This window comes from Ursus arctos, unplaced genomic scaffold (genome assembly GCF_023065955.2).
Source record: "Ursus arctos isolate Adak ecotype North America unplaced genomic scaffold, UrsArc2.0 scaffold_6, whole genome shotgun sequence".
NCBI classification, from domain to species: domain Eukaryota; kingdom Metazoa; phylum Chordata; class Mammalia; order Carnivora; family Ursidae; genus Ursus; species Ursus arctos.
The window spans coordinates 53,264,530-53,281,647 of record NW_026623078.1 but is presented as its reverse complement, the minus strand read 5'-3'; the positions used below and the strand labels follow the sequence as shown (position 1 = coordinate 53,281,647).

Sequence of the window (17,118 nt, the reverse complement as noted above, 5' to 3'; positions counted from 1 at the left end):
AAGGGGGAAATACATAGCCATCCAAGCCTTACTCAAAAGAATAGAAAAATCTAAAATGCAGTTTTTATATTCTCACCTCAAGAAGCTGGAACAGCAACAGAGGGACAGGCCTAATCCATGCACGAGGAAGCAGTTAACCAAGATAAGAGCAGAAATCAATGAATTAGAAACCAGGAGTACAGTAGAGCAGATCAACAGACCTAGAAGCTGGTTCTTTGAGAGAATTAATAAAATTGACAGACCACTGGCAAGACTTACCCAAAAGAATAGAGAAAGGACCCAAATTAATAAAATTATGAATGAAAAAGGAGAGGTCACAACCAACACCAATGAAATTGGAAGGATTATTAGAAACTTTTATCAACAGCTTTATGCCAATAAATTAAGCAATCTGGAAGAGATGGAGGCCTTCCTGGAAACCTATAGACTACCAAGACTGAAACAGGAACAAATTGATTTTTTAAACAGGCCAATTAATTATGAAGAGATTGAGTCAGTGATAAACAACCTTCCAAAAAACAAAACTCCAGGCCCGGACGGTTTTCCTGGGGAATTCTACCAAACATTCAAAGAAGAAATAATACCTATTCTCCTAAAGCTATTTCAAAAAATAGAAACAGAAGGAAAGCTACCAAACTCATTCTATGAGGCCAATATTACCTTGATCCCCAAACAGGCAAAGACCCCATCAAAAAGAATTACAGACCGATTTCCCTAATGAATATGGACGCCAAAATCCTCAACAAGATCCTGGCTAATAGAATCCAACAGTACATTAAAAGGATTATCCATCATGACCAAGTGGGATTCATACCTGGGATGCAAGGGTGGTTCAACATTTGCAAATCTATCAGTGTCTTAGATTTTATCCAGAAAGAAAAATTCAAAAATCATATGATTCTCTCAATAGATGCAGAAAAAGCATTTGACAAAATACAGCATCCTTTCCTGATTAAAACCCTTCAGAGTGTAGGGATATAGGGTACATTCCTCAATCTCATAAAAACCATCTATGAAAAGCCTACAGCAAATATCATTCTCAATGGGGAAAAGCTGGAAGCCTTTCCCTTAAGATCAGGAACATGACAAGGATGCACACTCTCGCCACTATTATTCAACATAGTACTAGAAGTCCTTGCAACAGCAATCAGACAACAAAAAGGGATAAAAGGTATCCAAATCGGCAAAGAAGAAGTCAAAATGTCTCTCTTCGCAGATGACATGATACTGTATATGGAAAACCCAAAAGAATCCACTCCCAAACTATTAGAAGTTATAGAGCAATTCAGTAAGGTGGCAGGATACAAAATCAATGCTCAGAAATCAGTTGCATTTCTATATACGAATAATGAGACTGAAGAAAGAGAAATTAGGGAATCCATCCCATTTACAATAGCACCAAAAACCATACGTTACCTTGGAATTAACCAGAGATGTAAAGGATCTATATTCTAGAAACTGTAAATCACTCTTGAAAGACATTGAGGAAGACACAAAAAGATGGAAAAATATTCCATGCTCATGGATCGGAAGAATTAACATAGTTAAAATGTCCATGCTACCCAGAGCAATCTACACTTTCAGTGCTATCCTGATCAAAATACCGATGACATTTTTCAAAGAACTGGAACAAATAGTCCTTAAATTTGTATGGAAACAGAAAAGGCCCCGAATCGCCAAGGAACTGTTGAAAAGGAAAAACAAAGCTGGGGGCATCACAATGCCGGATTTCGAGCTGTACTACAAAGCTGTGATCACAAAGACAGCATGGTACTGGCACAAAAACAGACACATAGACCGATGGAACAGAATAGAGAACCCAGAAATGGACCCTCGGCTCTTTGGGCAACTAATCTTTGATAAAGCAGGAAAAAACATCCGGTGGAAAAAAGTCTCTTCAATAAATGGTGCTGGGAAAATTGGACAGCTACATGCAAAAGAATGAAACTTGACCACTCTCTCACACCATACACAAAGATAAACTACAAATGGATGAAAGACCTTGATGTGAGACAGGAATCCATCAAAATCCTAGAGGAGAACATAGGCAGCAACCTCTACGACATCGGCCAAAGTAACCTTTTTCATGACACATCTCCAAAGGCAAGAAAAACAAAAGATAAAATGAACTTGTGGGACTTCATCAAGATCAAAAGCTTCTGCACAGCCAAGGAAACAGTCAAAAAAACTAAGAGGCAGCCCACGGAATGGGAGAAGATATTTGCAAATGATGCTACAGATAAAAGACTGGTATCCAAGATCTACAAAGAACTTCTCAAACTCAATACGCGAGAAACAAATAAACAAATCATAAAATGGGCAGAAGATATGAACAGACACTTTTCCAATGATGACATACAAATGGCTAACAGACACATGAAAAAATGTTCAAAATCATTAGCCATCAGGGAAATTCAAATCAAAACCACACTAAGATACCACCTTACGCCAGTTAGAATGGCAAAAATTACAAGGCAAGAAACAACAATTGCTGGAGAGGATGTGGAGAAAGGGGATCCCTCCTACATTGTTGGTGGGAATGCAAGTTGGTACAGCCACTCTGGAAAACAGTGTGGAGGTCCCTTAAAAAGTTAAAAATTGAGCTACCCTATGATCCAGCCATTGCACTACTGGGTGTTTACCCCAAAGATACAGACGTAGTGAAGAGAAGGGCCATATGCACCCCAATGTTCATAGCAGCAATGTCCACAATAGCTAAATCGTGGAAGGAGCCGAGATGCCCTTCAACAGATGACTGGATTAAGAAGTTGTGGTCCATATGTACAATGGAATATTACTCAGCTATCAGAAAGAACGAGTTCTCAACATTTGCTGCAACATGGACGGCACTGGAGGAGATAATGCTAAGTGAAATAAGTCAAGCAGAGAAAGACAATTATCATATGATTTCTCTCATCTATGGAACATAGGAAATAGGAAGATTGGTAGGGGAAGAAGGGGGTAAAGAAAGGGGGGGTAATCAGAAGGGGAAATGAAACATGAGAGACTATGGACTATGAGAAACAAACTTAGGGTCTCAGAGGGGAGGGGGGCGGGGGAATGGGATAGACCGGTGATGGGTAGTAAGGAGAGCACGTATTGCATGGTGCACTGGGTGTTGTACGCAACTAATGAATCATCGAACTTTACATCAGAAACCAGGGATGTACTGTATAGTGACTAACATAATATAATAAAAAAACATTAAAAAAATAAAAGTAAAATGAATTAAAAAAATTTTTTTATTATGTTCAGTTAGCCAGCATGTAGTACATCATTAGTTTTTGATGTAGTGTTCAACAATTCATTATTTGTGTGTAACACCCAGTGCTCAGCACAACACGAGCCCTCCTTAATACCCATTACCCTGTTACCCCACCCCCAACCCCGTCCCTTCTGTAACCCTCAGTTTATTTCCTGTAGTCCAGAGTCTCATCGTTTTTCTCCCTCTCTGATTTCTTCCCAGTTTTCTCTCCCTCCCGCTGTGGTCCTCCATGCTATTCCTTATGTTCCACATATGAGTGAAACCATATGATAGTTGTCTTTCTCTGCTTGACTTACTTAGTAAAATAAATTTTTTAAACTTTTAAAAAAAAATACTGTATAGTTCAATAGCTCTGGTTTTCATATTGGGAAGGAGAAAATGCATAAAATGCATTTTGGTATTTTTAATCATTTCAAGAATTCAGATGGTTAATGTTTTTGTTTTTTTTTAATTTTTAAAGAAGATTTTATTTATTTATTTTTGAGAGAGAGAGAGTGAGAAAGAGCACATGAGTGGGGAAGAGGGGCAGAGGGAGAAGCAGACTCCCCACTGAGCAGGGAGCCCAATGCAGGACTCCATTCGGGACTCAATCCCAGGATCCTGGGATCATGACATGAGCCAAAGGCAGACACTTAACTGACTGAGCCACCCAGGTGCCCTAATGTTTTTATTTTTCTCCTATTAACACTTTACCACTATCTTTCAGCATAGTTGGAGTTCAATTTATCTTCCAACCCCCACATACATTTTTATTATTTTCTCATTTTCTTTAAGTGTGTTCCTGTCTTTCTCAATTCCCTTCCATAATCATGTTCCCCACAGTGATCACCTTTGGTGAATTTTTTTCCAGATATTCCAGAACAAAATATCTCATTTTTTTTCAATGGAGAAAGCCTATGACTTAAGGTCCTATAGTGCTGCTGTGTAAAATACCAGTAATTTGATAGTTTCAATTTACTTAGGCTATTTGAGAATGTGAAATACTGTGAATAGTAATACCCCAAACATTTTTAAACAAATGGACATTGCCATGTTGAAAATTTACCCTAGCATACTATCCTCAGGGACTTAGGAGATTAAAAAACTAAAACCCTGTTTTTGTTTGGAAAATACATATTTATTGTTCTATCTGTATAGTTTATTCTGTTTTTGTTCATATCTCAGGAGTTTTTAACAGAAGCCTTGCCAGTTGGCCTCATTGGAATGAATTGTGTTTTGATGAAACAGTATATTGAGTTTGTAGCTGACAGATTACTTGTGGAACTTGGATTCTCAAAGGTAAGTTATTTAAAAATGTGTTACTTATAACTTAAATGTTATAGCAAGTAAGGCCACTAAAATACTATATTTCATTGAAAGCATTTGTAACATACTAGTCTACTTTTTAAATGTCTGTGACAGCCTTGCTTTGCATGAACAAATTGGTCTTGTGAAATCCTTTGAAACTTGGAATTCTTAACAGAAATAGGAGGCTGATAAATCTTAGAATTAGTAAGTTCAATAAATTACTTGTAGTAATTGTAGGTACTTAATAGGATTATCTTTAAGTAAATTGGATTTATTATGCATATATATGTTTACCCTCATAAATCCCCATGGGTCTATTTATCATTTTTATGTTAATATTTTTTAAAAGATTTGTTTATTTATTTTAGAAAGGGAGAGAGAAAGAGAGCGAGCTCAAGTGGGGGGAAGGGCAGAGGAAGAGGGAGAGAGAGAGAGAATCCTCAAGCAGACTGTCTGCTGAGCATGGAGGCCACCATGGGGCTCCATCCCAGGACCCTGAGATCATGACCTGAGCTGAAATCAATCAAGAGTCTCCTCTAATTGACTGAGCCATCCAGGAGTCCCACATTAGTATTTCTTTTAAGGCCTGTTTACCTTTTATTTGTTTAGTGAGATTAGTCCATCAGAAATTAATAGTTTTATTTTTTTATTTTTTAAAAAGATTTATTTATTTATTTGAGAGAGAGAGAGCTTGGTGGGGCGGGGCAGAGGGAGAGGGAAAGAATCTTAAGCGGACTCCAAGCTGAGCATGGAGCCCCACACAAGCTCCGTCTCATGACCCTGAAATCACAACCTGAGCTGAAACTAAGAGTCAGATGCTTAACCGACTGAGCCACCCAGGTGCCCCGTGAACTTTTTAAATATGAATAGTTATTAGGAAGACATTAACTGTCATAATTTAACCCTTTGAACTCAGTTGTCTTTTAAGTTATTTTTCATTTTGTTTATCAGAGATAATATACCTGAATTTCATAAAGAGGTATGCTTTTTCACATAACATATGGAAGCTGCAGCCAGTCTACCTGGGTTCCAATCCTGGTTCTGCCACTTTCTAGCTATATGACCTGAAGCAAGTTGCTTAACCTCTTATCCCCATTTCCTCATCCATGAAAGGGAGATGATAACAATAATACCACAAAGGATTGTTGATGAGTTGGTATACTGAAAGCACTTCGAATAGTATGAGACATACAGTAAATGCACACTAAGTGGTCATGTTGTATTCACCATAATTGGAACATTCATAGAACTTGACTATGTAGTATATATACGATGGTAATTATAAATTACAGGTTTTAACTTCTTAGCATGGAAGTATAAGTTTAAATTGTATTTAATGAGAAGCCTTATGAAATCCATGATGCTGGAGTAATGATCACCTTTCTCAGTAATGCATTTATATTCTGGTAACCACAGAAATACCATCATGAAAGAGTCAGATAGGGCAAAGGTTTTTGTTAGATGAACTATCTTTTATTATTTTAGTTATAAAATCCTGTGTTTACTGATAATGAATGGAGAAATCAAAATTATAATTGCATTAATATGATCTCTTAAATTTCTAAACTGTATATTTTTTAAAAATTGCGTTTGTTCCTAAGTTATACCAATATGTTTGTTACAGGAAAATTAATTTACTCACTTGAGCCTTAAAGTGAACTCACTGTCCTTTAACCTACTACCATATCCTCACACTCTTACTTCCATGTTCTCCTGCTTTTTAGAAAACTGTGACTCCTGGGCCTAGTTTTCTCTTTGGGAACTTGCTCACTGTAGATGTATAAAACATCCCGCCTACAGAAGAAAATCTAAACATAGTATGAAACGTCATTTTTCCACAGGCCTTCAACATATCTCAAATTCCAAAAAGCAGAAATTGTACAGACCTTTTAGATTTTAGTGCAGTAAAATTAGAAATTAACAATGAAAGATTGCCAAAAAATTCTGTCTACTTAGAAATTGAGAAGATATCCTCTAAAATGAGATTAAAATGAAAATATAAAGTAATAGAAAATATGAACTAAATGATGATAAGGTTACTATATATCAAAACTTGTAGAATACAGCCAAATAGATCCTCAAAGGACAAATTATAGCCTTGAATGTGTGTGTTAAGAAAACAAGTTTAAAATACATGAACTACACTTTGAACGCAAGGAACTAGAAAAAGAACTGTTCTTACAATGACAGTTTTTGGCAAAATAAGAGATTTCTTAAATTAGCAAATGGTTGTCATTTATACAGAATTCTAAGTAGGAGCCATATTAATGATGTTTTCAACTTCTCTCTTAGTTTGGGATTAGTCAAAAAATATTTGAGTACTTCTGTGTGTCAGAAACAAGCCACTTAACTTATTTTTTGGTATTATTGAAATGTAGTTGACATACAGTGTGATACTAGTTTCAAGTGTGCAGCCGACTGACAATTCTATACATTACGCAGTGCTCCCCACTGTAAGTGTTGTTACCACTTGTCACCATACAATGTTATTAAAATATTATTGACTATATTCCCTATGCTGTACTTTTCATCTCCAGGATTGACTTATTTTATAACTGAAAGTTTGTACCTTTAATTCCCTTCACATATGTCACCCATCCTCCCCCCAACCCCTCTCTGGCAGTCACCAGTTCATTCTCTGTATTTAGGAGTCTGTTTCTGGTTTTTTGTTTGTTTGTTCATATGTTTTGTTTTCTTTAGATTCCACGTAGAAATGAAATCATGTGGTATTTCTCTTTCTCTGACTTATTCCACTTAACGATAGTTCCCTCTAGGTCCATCCGTGTTGTCACAGATGGCAGGATCTCATTCATTTTTTTAAAGATTTTATTTGAGAGGAAGAGAGCACAAGGTGGGGGAGGGGCAGAGGGAGCAGGAGGAGCAGACTCCCCACTGAGCGGGGAGCCCAAAGAAAGGGCTCCATCTCAGGAGCTGGGGATCATAACCGGAGTGAAGGCAGACACTTAACTGCCTGAACCACCCAGGATCCCGGATCTTGTTCTTTTTTATGCTGAGTAATATTTCAGTGTGTGTGTGTGTGTGTGTGTGTGTGTTTGTATGTATATATACATAGTATATCTTCTTTATCCATTCTTCTGTTGATGGACACTTGGCATAGATTCGCATATCTGCTGTTGTAAATAATGCTGCAATAAACATAGGGTGCATATATCTTTTCAAATTTGTGTTTTTGTTTTCTTTGGGTAAATACTCAGTAGTGGAATTACTGGATCATATGGTATTTCTGTTTTTAAGTTTTTGAGGAACCTCCATATGGTTTTCCACAGTGGCTGCAACAGTTTACATTCCCAGCTACAGTGCATGAGGGTTCCCGTTTCTCCACATCCTCACCAATGCTTGTTATTTCTTGCCTTTTTTTAAAAAAAAGGATTTTTAAAAAATTTATTTTAGAGAGAGCATGAGAGTGAGAGAGCATGAGTGGGGGGGGGGTGCTGGGGAGGGACAGAGGGAGAGGGAGAAGCAGACTCCCCGATGAGCAGGGAGCCCAATGCAGGGCTCCATCCCAGGACCCTGGGATCATGACCTGAGCCGAAGGCAGATGCTTCACTGAACCACCCAGGCACGCCTGTTTCTTGTCTTTTTGGTAGTAAATATTCTGACAGGTGTGAGGTGATATCTCATTGTGGTTTTGTTTTGCATTTCCTTGATGATTAGTGATGCTGAGCATTTTTTCAAGTGTCGGTTGACCATCTGATATCTTCTTTGGAAAAGTATCTAGCTTCTCTGCCCATCCCCCCCCCCCCCCCCCCCCCCCCCGGGCCATTTTTTAAGTCAGGTGATTTGTTGTTTTGGTGTTGAGTTGTATACATTCTTTTGATGTTTTGGATATTAACCCCTTATTGGATATATCAAATATATAAAATATTTGCAAAGATTTTCTCCCATTCTGTAGGTTGCCTTTTTGTTTTATTGATGGTTTCCTTTGCTGTAGTCTCAGTAGTTTATTTTTGCTTTTGTTTCCCTTGCCTGAGGAGATATATTCATATATATGTTGCTAAGGCCAAATTCCAAGACATTACTGCCTTTTTTTTTTTTTTTTTAGGAGTTTTATAGTTTCAAGCCTCACATTTAGGCCTTTCATCCATTTTGAGTTCATTTTTGTGTTTGGTGAAGGAAAGTAGTTCAGTTTCATTCTTTTGCATGCAGCTGTCCAGTTTTCCCAGCACTATTTATTGAAAACAGTATCTTTTCCTCATTGTATATTCTTGCCTCCTTTGTCATAGATTAATTGAGCATATAAATATGGGTTTATTTCTTGGCTCTTTCCTGTACTATTGAACTAGTCTAAAATAGACTAGTGTCTATTTTTTGTGTCAGTACCATATTGTTTTGATTACTATAGCTTTCTGGTATATTTTGAAATCTGAGATTGTGATACTTCCAGCTTTACTTTTCTTTCTCAGGATTGCTTTAGCTATTCAGGGCCTTTTGTGGTTCCATACAAATTTTAGGATTATTCAAGTTATGTGAAAAATATGTACACTTAATTTAACTTGGTCTTAGTTACCTTGTCCATGCCATGGATGATTTAAATCAGGTTTTTTGGAAGGCCCCCAGTTTTAAAATCCAGTGAATCTGTAACTATTGGTTCAGTACTTTTTTCACCATATCCTGCTAGTTCAAATTTTCACTTCCTCTTGACATATTATTTCTTTTTTTTTTAAGATTTTATTTATTTATTTGGTGGAGAGAGAGACAGCCAGCAAGAGAGGGAACACAATCAGGGGGAGTGGGAGAGGAAGAACCAGGCTCCCAGCGGAGGAGCCTGACGTGGGGCTCGATCCCAGAACACCGGGATCACGCCCTGAGCCCAAGGCAGACGCTCAACGACTGAGCCACTCAGGCGCCCCTTGACATATTATTTCTGACAGGCAATATCACTGAATTCTACGACTCAACCACACACAACATATGATCTTTTGTTGAAACTATATATATATAAAATATAGATAGATTTTATTAAGATGTTAAGCTTTTTATTAAGCTTTATTAAGATATATCACAGAGTATGCAATTTACCTGTTAACACAAGTACAATTTAATGGTTATTAGTATATTCACAGAGTTGTACAACTTAACAACAATCTGTTTTGGAATATTTTTAGCACCCCACAGAGAAACTCTGTACCCATTAGCGATCAGTCACTTTCCTTTCTTTCCCCCCACCCCCCACCTAACCCTAGGCACCACTAATCTAATTTCTGTCTCTTTAAATTTGCCTATTCTATCTATATATCCCATTTCAGATCAATGGAATCCTACAATATATGGTCTTTTGCGGCTGGCTTCTTTCCTTAGTATGTTTTCAGGGTTCATTCATGCTGTAGCATGTATCAGTACTTTATTCCTTTTTATAGCCAAATAATAGTCCATTGTATGACTATACCAATTTTATTTATCCATTTATTGGTTGATGGACATTTCAGTACTTTTGGCTATTAGGGCTATTATGGATAATGCAAATATAGACATTTACTTAGAAGTTTTTGTGTGGACAGATGTTTTCATTTCTTTTGGATATATAACTATAAGTGAAATTGCTGGGTCATATGGTAACTTTTTAATTATTAGAGGAACTAACAGACTGTTTTTCAAAGCAACTGCACCATTTTATATTCAGCAGTGTACAAGGGTTTCAGTTTCTCCACATCTTCGCCAACACTTGTCTTCAGTCTTTTTTATCACAAACATCCTAGTGGGTGTGAAGTAGTATCTCCTGCAGTCTTGATTTGCATCTTGCTAATGACTAATGATTTTTGAGCATCTTTTCATATGTTTCTTGGCCTTTGTATACCTTCTTTAGAGGAATGCTATCTAGTCAGACCCTTTGCCCATATTTAATTGGGTTACTTGAATATAGTCTTATCTGTGGTGTTCATAATCCCTGCTGGAATACCCCTAAATTCAGAAATCCTGTTTTATTGCCCCTCATGGATCACTGAAGTGTTTAGTGGTTTTTTCCTCAAGCTGTATTGCCAAGTCTGCTTCCTGAATTCAGAAGCAGTGAAAAAGCTGCTTGTTAACATATATTCCACTTTTTGTTTGGAGACATCTATGGATAGTGTTTATTCTATCTTTTCTCATCATGGTCTCTTAACATCAATGTGTTAATTATCTGTTATGAACTAAGAGATATGTTTAGGGTCACAGTACATTATTGGTAATTCAATATTTTGTAATATCATGCATATGTGACTACCTAATGGTTATACCTGTGAAAAGGTCTGTAATATCTATGGTGTTTTGGATCTCTCAAGCTGCAAAAAATATTTTAGTATGATTCGTATTAAATCTTTCCTTTCTGCAATAATATGTGTCTTCTTTCTACTTCTTAAAATACCAGAAATGCTAGTATAGTTTCTTAAGGTGATTAGTGGGTGATCTCAGTTGTCTTACAATTTATCAGCCTTGAGTGCCTCGAGGACCTTCTGGAATAATGGATCCTACAGGTGACTAGGCAGGTGTTAGGAGACCTGAGCTTGTTAGTTATCTGTTGTCTCGTGGGTGTGATTAGGCTTCTTCAGAATGTCTAATAACATGTCTTTTCTTTTTAGGTTTTTCAGGCAGAAAATCCCTTTGATTTTATGGAAAACATTTCGTTAGAAGGGAAAACAAATTTCTTTGAGAAACGAGTTGCAGAGTATCAACGTTTTGCAGTCATGGCAGAAACTACAGATAATGTCTTCACCTTGGATGCAGATTTTTAAAACCCTTCCCATATATAAACCTATCGCTGGTAAAGAGCAGTCTGTTTTTCTTTGCTTTAAAAAAAACCCCAAAACTTAAAGTACCTCCTTTAGGAAATAGAAGTTTGCTTAAGAGGAAATCTAAAACCAAATTTCAATCAAGTTGGATTTATATAAATACACTCTAATTTTCCTGTTTAACAACCAGAGTGTGACTTAAATGCTTTTGTTTTGTCACTAAAATATAAGGTGACATTATGTAGCGATTAAGAGCATGAGGTGAGGGGTCAGATATGAGTTCAACTTTCTGCCCTTACTGCTTGTGTGATTCTTGGCAAGTCCTTTAATCTCTCTAAATCTCAGTGTACGTATCTTTAAAATGAATGTAATAGTAGGTCCTAAATTTATCATGTGGATGTGAGGATTAGGCCACAAAATAAATGCTTAGCCAATATTACCACCACCACCACCACCTCCACTACTACTATTACTGCTTATTAATAGTGTTAATTATGGTGATGTTGTGATAAAATGCTCCCCTGTCCTCCAAGTAATTGTGATTCTAGGTCTTAAGATCTAGATTAAATCTTTGTATTTTTAATGTTTGAGGGAGAATATAAAGATTTCATTTAAAAGATTATAATTCTCATTAACTTGAGAATCACTTCTTTGAATTTCTCAGCATGTGGTAAAGGAAATTTCGTTCTTAGTTGCTTTGGGCAGGATACTTATGAAGTGGAATTCAGGAGGTTATCCTGGTAGTTGACCTTGTAAGTAAAATGATTCTCCTCCTTTGGAAATCAAAGTGGTCGCTATTGCCAGATGTAGCCTTAAAATGTTTAAAGCCCAGGTGAATTAGCTAGAATAGCATTTCCCAAAGAGTATTCTAAGAGCTGTTAACCCCTCTAGATATTTTGTGGGGGGGGAAAGGGGGGTTCTGTGGTCAGATGAATCTGGGAAATGTTTATCCTCCCTTCCTCTTCAGAGCATAGGGTCAGTACATCAAAGACAGAAATTCTGCGGTACATAAGCTTATCCCCCCTTCCTCCTGCATATCCCAGACAAACACAAATCTGTTTTTCACCTGTTAACATCTCACCTAACTGGTATTCCTCAGAACATAGTCTGGAAAAAGTTGGCCTAGAACCATTTTATACTCAGAGGAAGGAGTTGGGGACTGAGTTAAGGAGACCTGGTGGGGATTACTGAACCATTCATATTTGTGCCAAGCTGAGTAATGTACCTGAGACTGACTTCAGCTGTGCTTCTTTAATACTCTTTAAACTCTTCTAAACTGTTTTACGCTGTTTAAGGGATAGTCCTAATAATGGGACTGTGCCTCCTGTACAGTAGCAGATGGCAAGGGAGACCAAGGTCTCTGCAGAGGAGACTGTGTGAGGAAAGGCCAGGAACCCCTCGTTATTGTTAGGAAGAGTCAAGAGGTAGCCTGAGCCCCCAAAACAGTGTGGTTTTCCACTTACAGCAAATTTTTATAAAATTCTGCAACCTAGAATTTAGAGATTTTCAGTTTGCATACATTTTTGCTCCATTCACTAGGCAATGATCTAATTGACTTCATAAAACTGGGAGTTCTCGAGCAGGTGCAAGAGGGGCAGGTCATAACTTTGTTAGGGAGAAGGTCAGAAACTGGGTATATTTTCGCCTGTGACAGTGCCATTGATTTGTTCAGTTTGTCTGTGCTGCAGAGTTGGCCAGCTGTTTTTACATCCTCTCATGTGATCCCACAACAGCCTTAGGAGCTTGAAGAATAGCTAGTATTGACATTTTACTGATGGGAGAGAGTGAGGCTCAGAGAAGTTAAATGACTTGGCCAAGATCTGCTCATATCACTGTCCCTACAGTAGCATTCTTTTTCCTTAGAGATTATCATCTATCTTGTATTTAGTCCTTTACATCCATCTTGATGTGATTTTGTCTGTTTCCTCATTCAAGTATCATGTACTTTAATTAAGGCGTTAAATAAATTATTTAACCATATTCAGGTAGTATGTTCAAAGATGTGTCTGCTACTACACAAAAACTGAACACTTAAAATTGACAATATCTGCAATGATACCAGAATGAAAGAAAAATGTTTTCTGTGCATATTCCCTTTGTTTCGGATACAGATCTTTCTTATAGGTAATGACAGGTGCCTTAATATGAAGCTTATTTATCGTAGCAATAAACCTAACTGTATTGAAATGAAGGAGTTTTAATACTGAAATGCTGGATTTTTAATACACTGGTTTATTATATTCAGTGTTCCAGATCCTTTTCCAAGCCTCCAGGTTGCGTATTTATTTATTATGTTTAGTTTTTTGGTTCTTAGCTCTTAAGCAATGAGGCAATTGTGAAATCTCTTTTTAAAACTTATCTCACAGGTAAAGAGAAAAATTCAGAGTATGTTTACAACTTTTTTTAACAGCTCATGTATTTATTGAGCAATTATCATTGCTACAGTAGTTCATTATTTAGAAATATAAAAACTTGTAGTTCATGACAGATTGCACTGATTAAGATTTCATTACAGTGTGTAGACCCATGACTTGGGAAGACTTGGGAAGACAGTTTGACCCAGTGCTTTCAGACAAGGCTGTTTTGATGTTCAATTACATACAATAATAAACAATTATTTTTACATGTAAGCTTACTCGAGTCCTGTCTTAGTTGTCTCACTTTGGAACATCAAATTTTTCTGCTTCTTTTGCCGTTTTATTTTTTATTCATAGAAAAGTGGTTACAGTTGACCTTTGAACAACACGGGAGGTAGGGACACCAACCCCCCTGTGCAGTTGAAAATCTACATGTAGCCTTTGACTCTCCCAAAACTTAACTACTAATAGCCTACTGTTGACCAGAAGCCTTACCAATAACACACTTGGTTAACACGTATTTTGTGTGTTATATGTATCATATACTGTATTTTACAATAAAGTAAGCTAGAGAAAATGTTATTAAGAAAGTCATAAGGAAGAGAAAATACATTTACAGTCCTGTCCTCTATTTATTGGAAAAAATCTGCATATAAGCGGACCCATGCAGGTCAAACCCATGTTGTTCAAGGGTCAAATGTATTGAGAAAATGTAGCAGTTTGCGTATTTAAAAAATACATTATTTGATATTCAGAATTTTGTATTTTACATTCATATATGCTAACATCAGTGTCATGGAATCCCCAGATTGCATTTGTACAGATTAAGCTAAGGGCTAAATGTCACTAACTGATCTTTCAGTGATAAAGAAATCTGCTCATGCGCTGCATGAAAGCCGGCCTAGTCCTATAGTCAGGTATTACATTACTAAATTAAGTGAATTGGCAGCCAACTCAGGAACTCTTCCTTGGCAGAAGCTGTATGAGTGGCACAGAAGTGAAATCTGTATATCTTTGTTTTTCCCACCCTTTAAATAATCTCCTTTTTAGACAATTACAAGTTTGCCGGAAAACTTGATATTCCTAGGGCCTTAGGAGGAAAGGATTTAAGCCTTCAAATTTGGGGCTTAATTCTGTAAGGAAAATATAGGTAAAAATGGAAGGATAGAGAATGGGTGTTTTTTTGTTTTGTTTTGGTTTTGGTTTTTTTGTACAGAGAAAAATGTAACAATTCAGGCTTTCTAAGTTCACGAGATTGTTAACTTACGCGTTTGACTCTTTTATAAATATGTCCTGATTTTTCCAAATGTATGGTAATGTAGCAAAGTTATTTGATATCTATTGTGTATATAGAGAGAGCTTTATTAGGTGTGGTGTACCTAAGTCTTTTTGCTAAAATATATTATGGTCAATCAAGCCAATCCTGCCTATTTGGAATTTGGGGCTTTTTCAAAGAAATAAGTTGTTATTTTTTTGGTTTAGTGTGTTGAAATAAACTATTTCATAGCTACATCATTTTATGTGTGTCCTTTTTGAGTAAGAGTGTTTCTTTATAAGTACAGGAGCTACTCTAATCAAGGAATGTCTATATTTTCTGTGTTTGTATACAGATACGTATTGGTATTACTTTGTTCAACTCACCCTTCCTCCTCCCACACTGTTCTTTGACGTAAGCGGGATCCCCGGGTCCTCTCCCTCATCTCCCTTCACCCAATCCATGAACCTTTCTTCATGTCTTTTTAGATCCAGCTGAGATTCCACAATCCATCATCTGATGAGTACTCACATTCTTTACCGGTACTCTGAACTCTCTTCTTCATCTGCATTTCTACCATTCATCAAAAATCAAGGAAATTTTCCCCACCCTGTTACACATATGACAGTTTTTCCATATTTGCCCTCTAGCAACCAAATGCTGCTAGAGAAAAAGGCATATAAGACAAATTGGATCTATTTACTATAAATCCATGGTTACCTACTGTCTTAGGCCACTGGAGCTGCTGTTGAAAACTACCTTCTGCCTGGGTGGCTGAAAGAAGCATTTATTTCTCATCGTTCTGGAGGCTGGGAAGTCCACGGTCTCGGTGCCGACAGATTCAGCGTCTGGTGAGCCTTGCTTCCTGGTTCATAGACTGCTGTCTACCCACTATGTCCTCACGTGGAGGAAGGGTGAGGGAACTCTCTGAGGTCTTGTTTATAAGGGCACTAATCGCGGGGCTCCTGGGTGGCTCAGTCAGTTAAGTGTGACTTAGGCTCAGGTCATGATCCGAGGGTACGGGGATTGAGCCCCACATTGGGCTCCCTGCTCAGCAGGGAGTCTGCTTCTCCCTCTCCCTCTCCCCCACTTGTGCTCTCTTGCTCTCAAATAAATAAATAAAATCTTATATGGGCACTAATCCCATTCATGATCCAATCCCCTCTCACAGGCCTCACCTCCAAACATGATCATACTGAGGATAGGTTTCAACATGAATTTGGGCAGGACCCAAGCATTCAGTTTATAGCACCTGCCTCTGCACTGTCTGATAATCCTAGTACATTTTCCTGGTAAACTTGGTCTCCATTCTCCACCATTTCTTTTCCACGCTTGTCTTCACTCCCCAAGAAGGTGCTTTTAACATCTAAACAGATGTTCTTGGTGAATCGTGGCCCCACAAGAGATATTCTCAGCAGAAAAAAATTGACCATTAGAGGAGTCCTAAGTCTAGAACCTACGAAGCTGGCAGTCGAATTCAATATACAAATGTCTATGCATGATTTCTGTTCTGTGGAGTCACTGTGCTCAGAATGGTTAAGGATAGTATCTGTTTCGCTGTCCTTTCTTCTGGGAATCGGAGCCACTTATTAGTGGAAGCTGCTGCTTGCACTACCACCATGTGGTTCTCGTAGGACTGCCAACACTAGTACACACAGCATCTATCTGGGTCCAGGGACAGGCATGTGATCCAGTGGGGGCCAGGTCCTTACCTAAGTGGTTTCTCAAGGAAACTAAAGGAAGAGAATCACTTTTATTCTAATGACAAAGCTCCAGAAAATATCCCCCCAAGGCCTAACCATATCCCTATTCTGTGCAACTTTTCATTATCAAGGTAATAAATGCCTACCTTTGGCCTTAAATAGTTTAAATTTCCTGATTTGCAACCAAAAGGACCCTAGGTAAAACAAAAATTGGCTCCTGGATACAAAAAAGGGGAAAGAACCAGGGTGTTCGGGTGTGTATCAAAGAGCTCAGAGCCCCAAGTTTGCTCCTGGGGTAGACCCTGAGAGCCAGGTGAAGTCTTTGGTGAAACTCAAGTGCTGTTTAGAGGGTAGGGTGAAGAGTAGGAGAGGGAGGTACAGCTGAGATGTGAGTCTTAGAAGAGTAGCGTTGTTACACACGAATGGGGTGTGCCTGGTCTGCATGGTCATCCAGCAGTAAGAAAAGCAGCTGTCCTTGTTTTATGGTGACCTTTCTCTGCCTCGTGCATCGAGGCTTTCTGCACAC

The 17,118-nt window shown here is 37.8% G+C and overlaps 1 protein-coding gene across 2 annotated transcripts in view; it reads left to right on the top strand.

Annotated features, from left to right (window-relative positions):
• The window catches only part of RRM2B (ribonucleotide reductase regulatory TP53 inducible subunit M2B), a 64,845-nt gene that overhangs the window by 30,292 nt on the left and 17,435 nt on the right, over positions 1–17,118 (top strand). The window contains exons 8-9 of one of the 2 annotated variants that reach the window (XM_026495615.4): positions 4,430–4,543; positions 11,128–15,144. In XM_026495615.4, the coding sequence (XP_026351400.1) occupies positions 4,430–4,543; positions 11,128–11,280 (267 nt within the window). In that variant the 3' untranslated portion in view covers positions 11,281–15,144. Of the gene's footprint in view, positions 1–4,429; positions 4,544–11,127; positions 15,145–17,118 lie in introns of those variants that run through there. The other variant, XM_057308110.1, reaches the window with a different exon arrangement.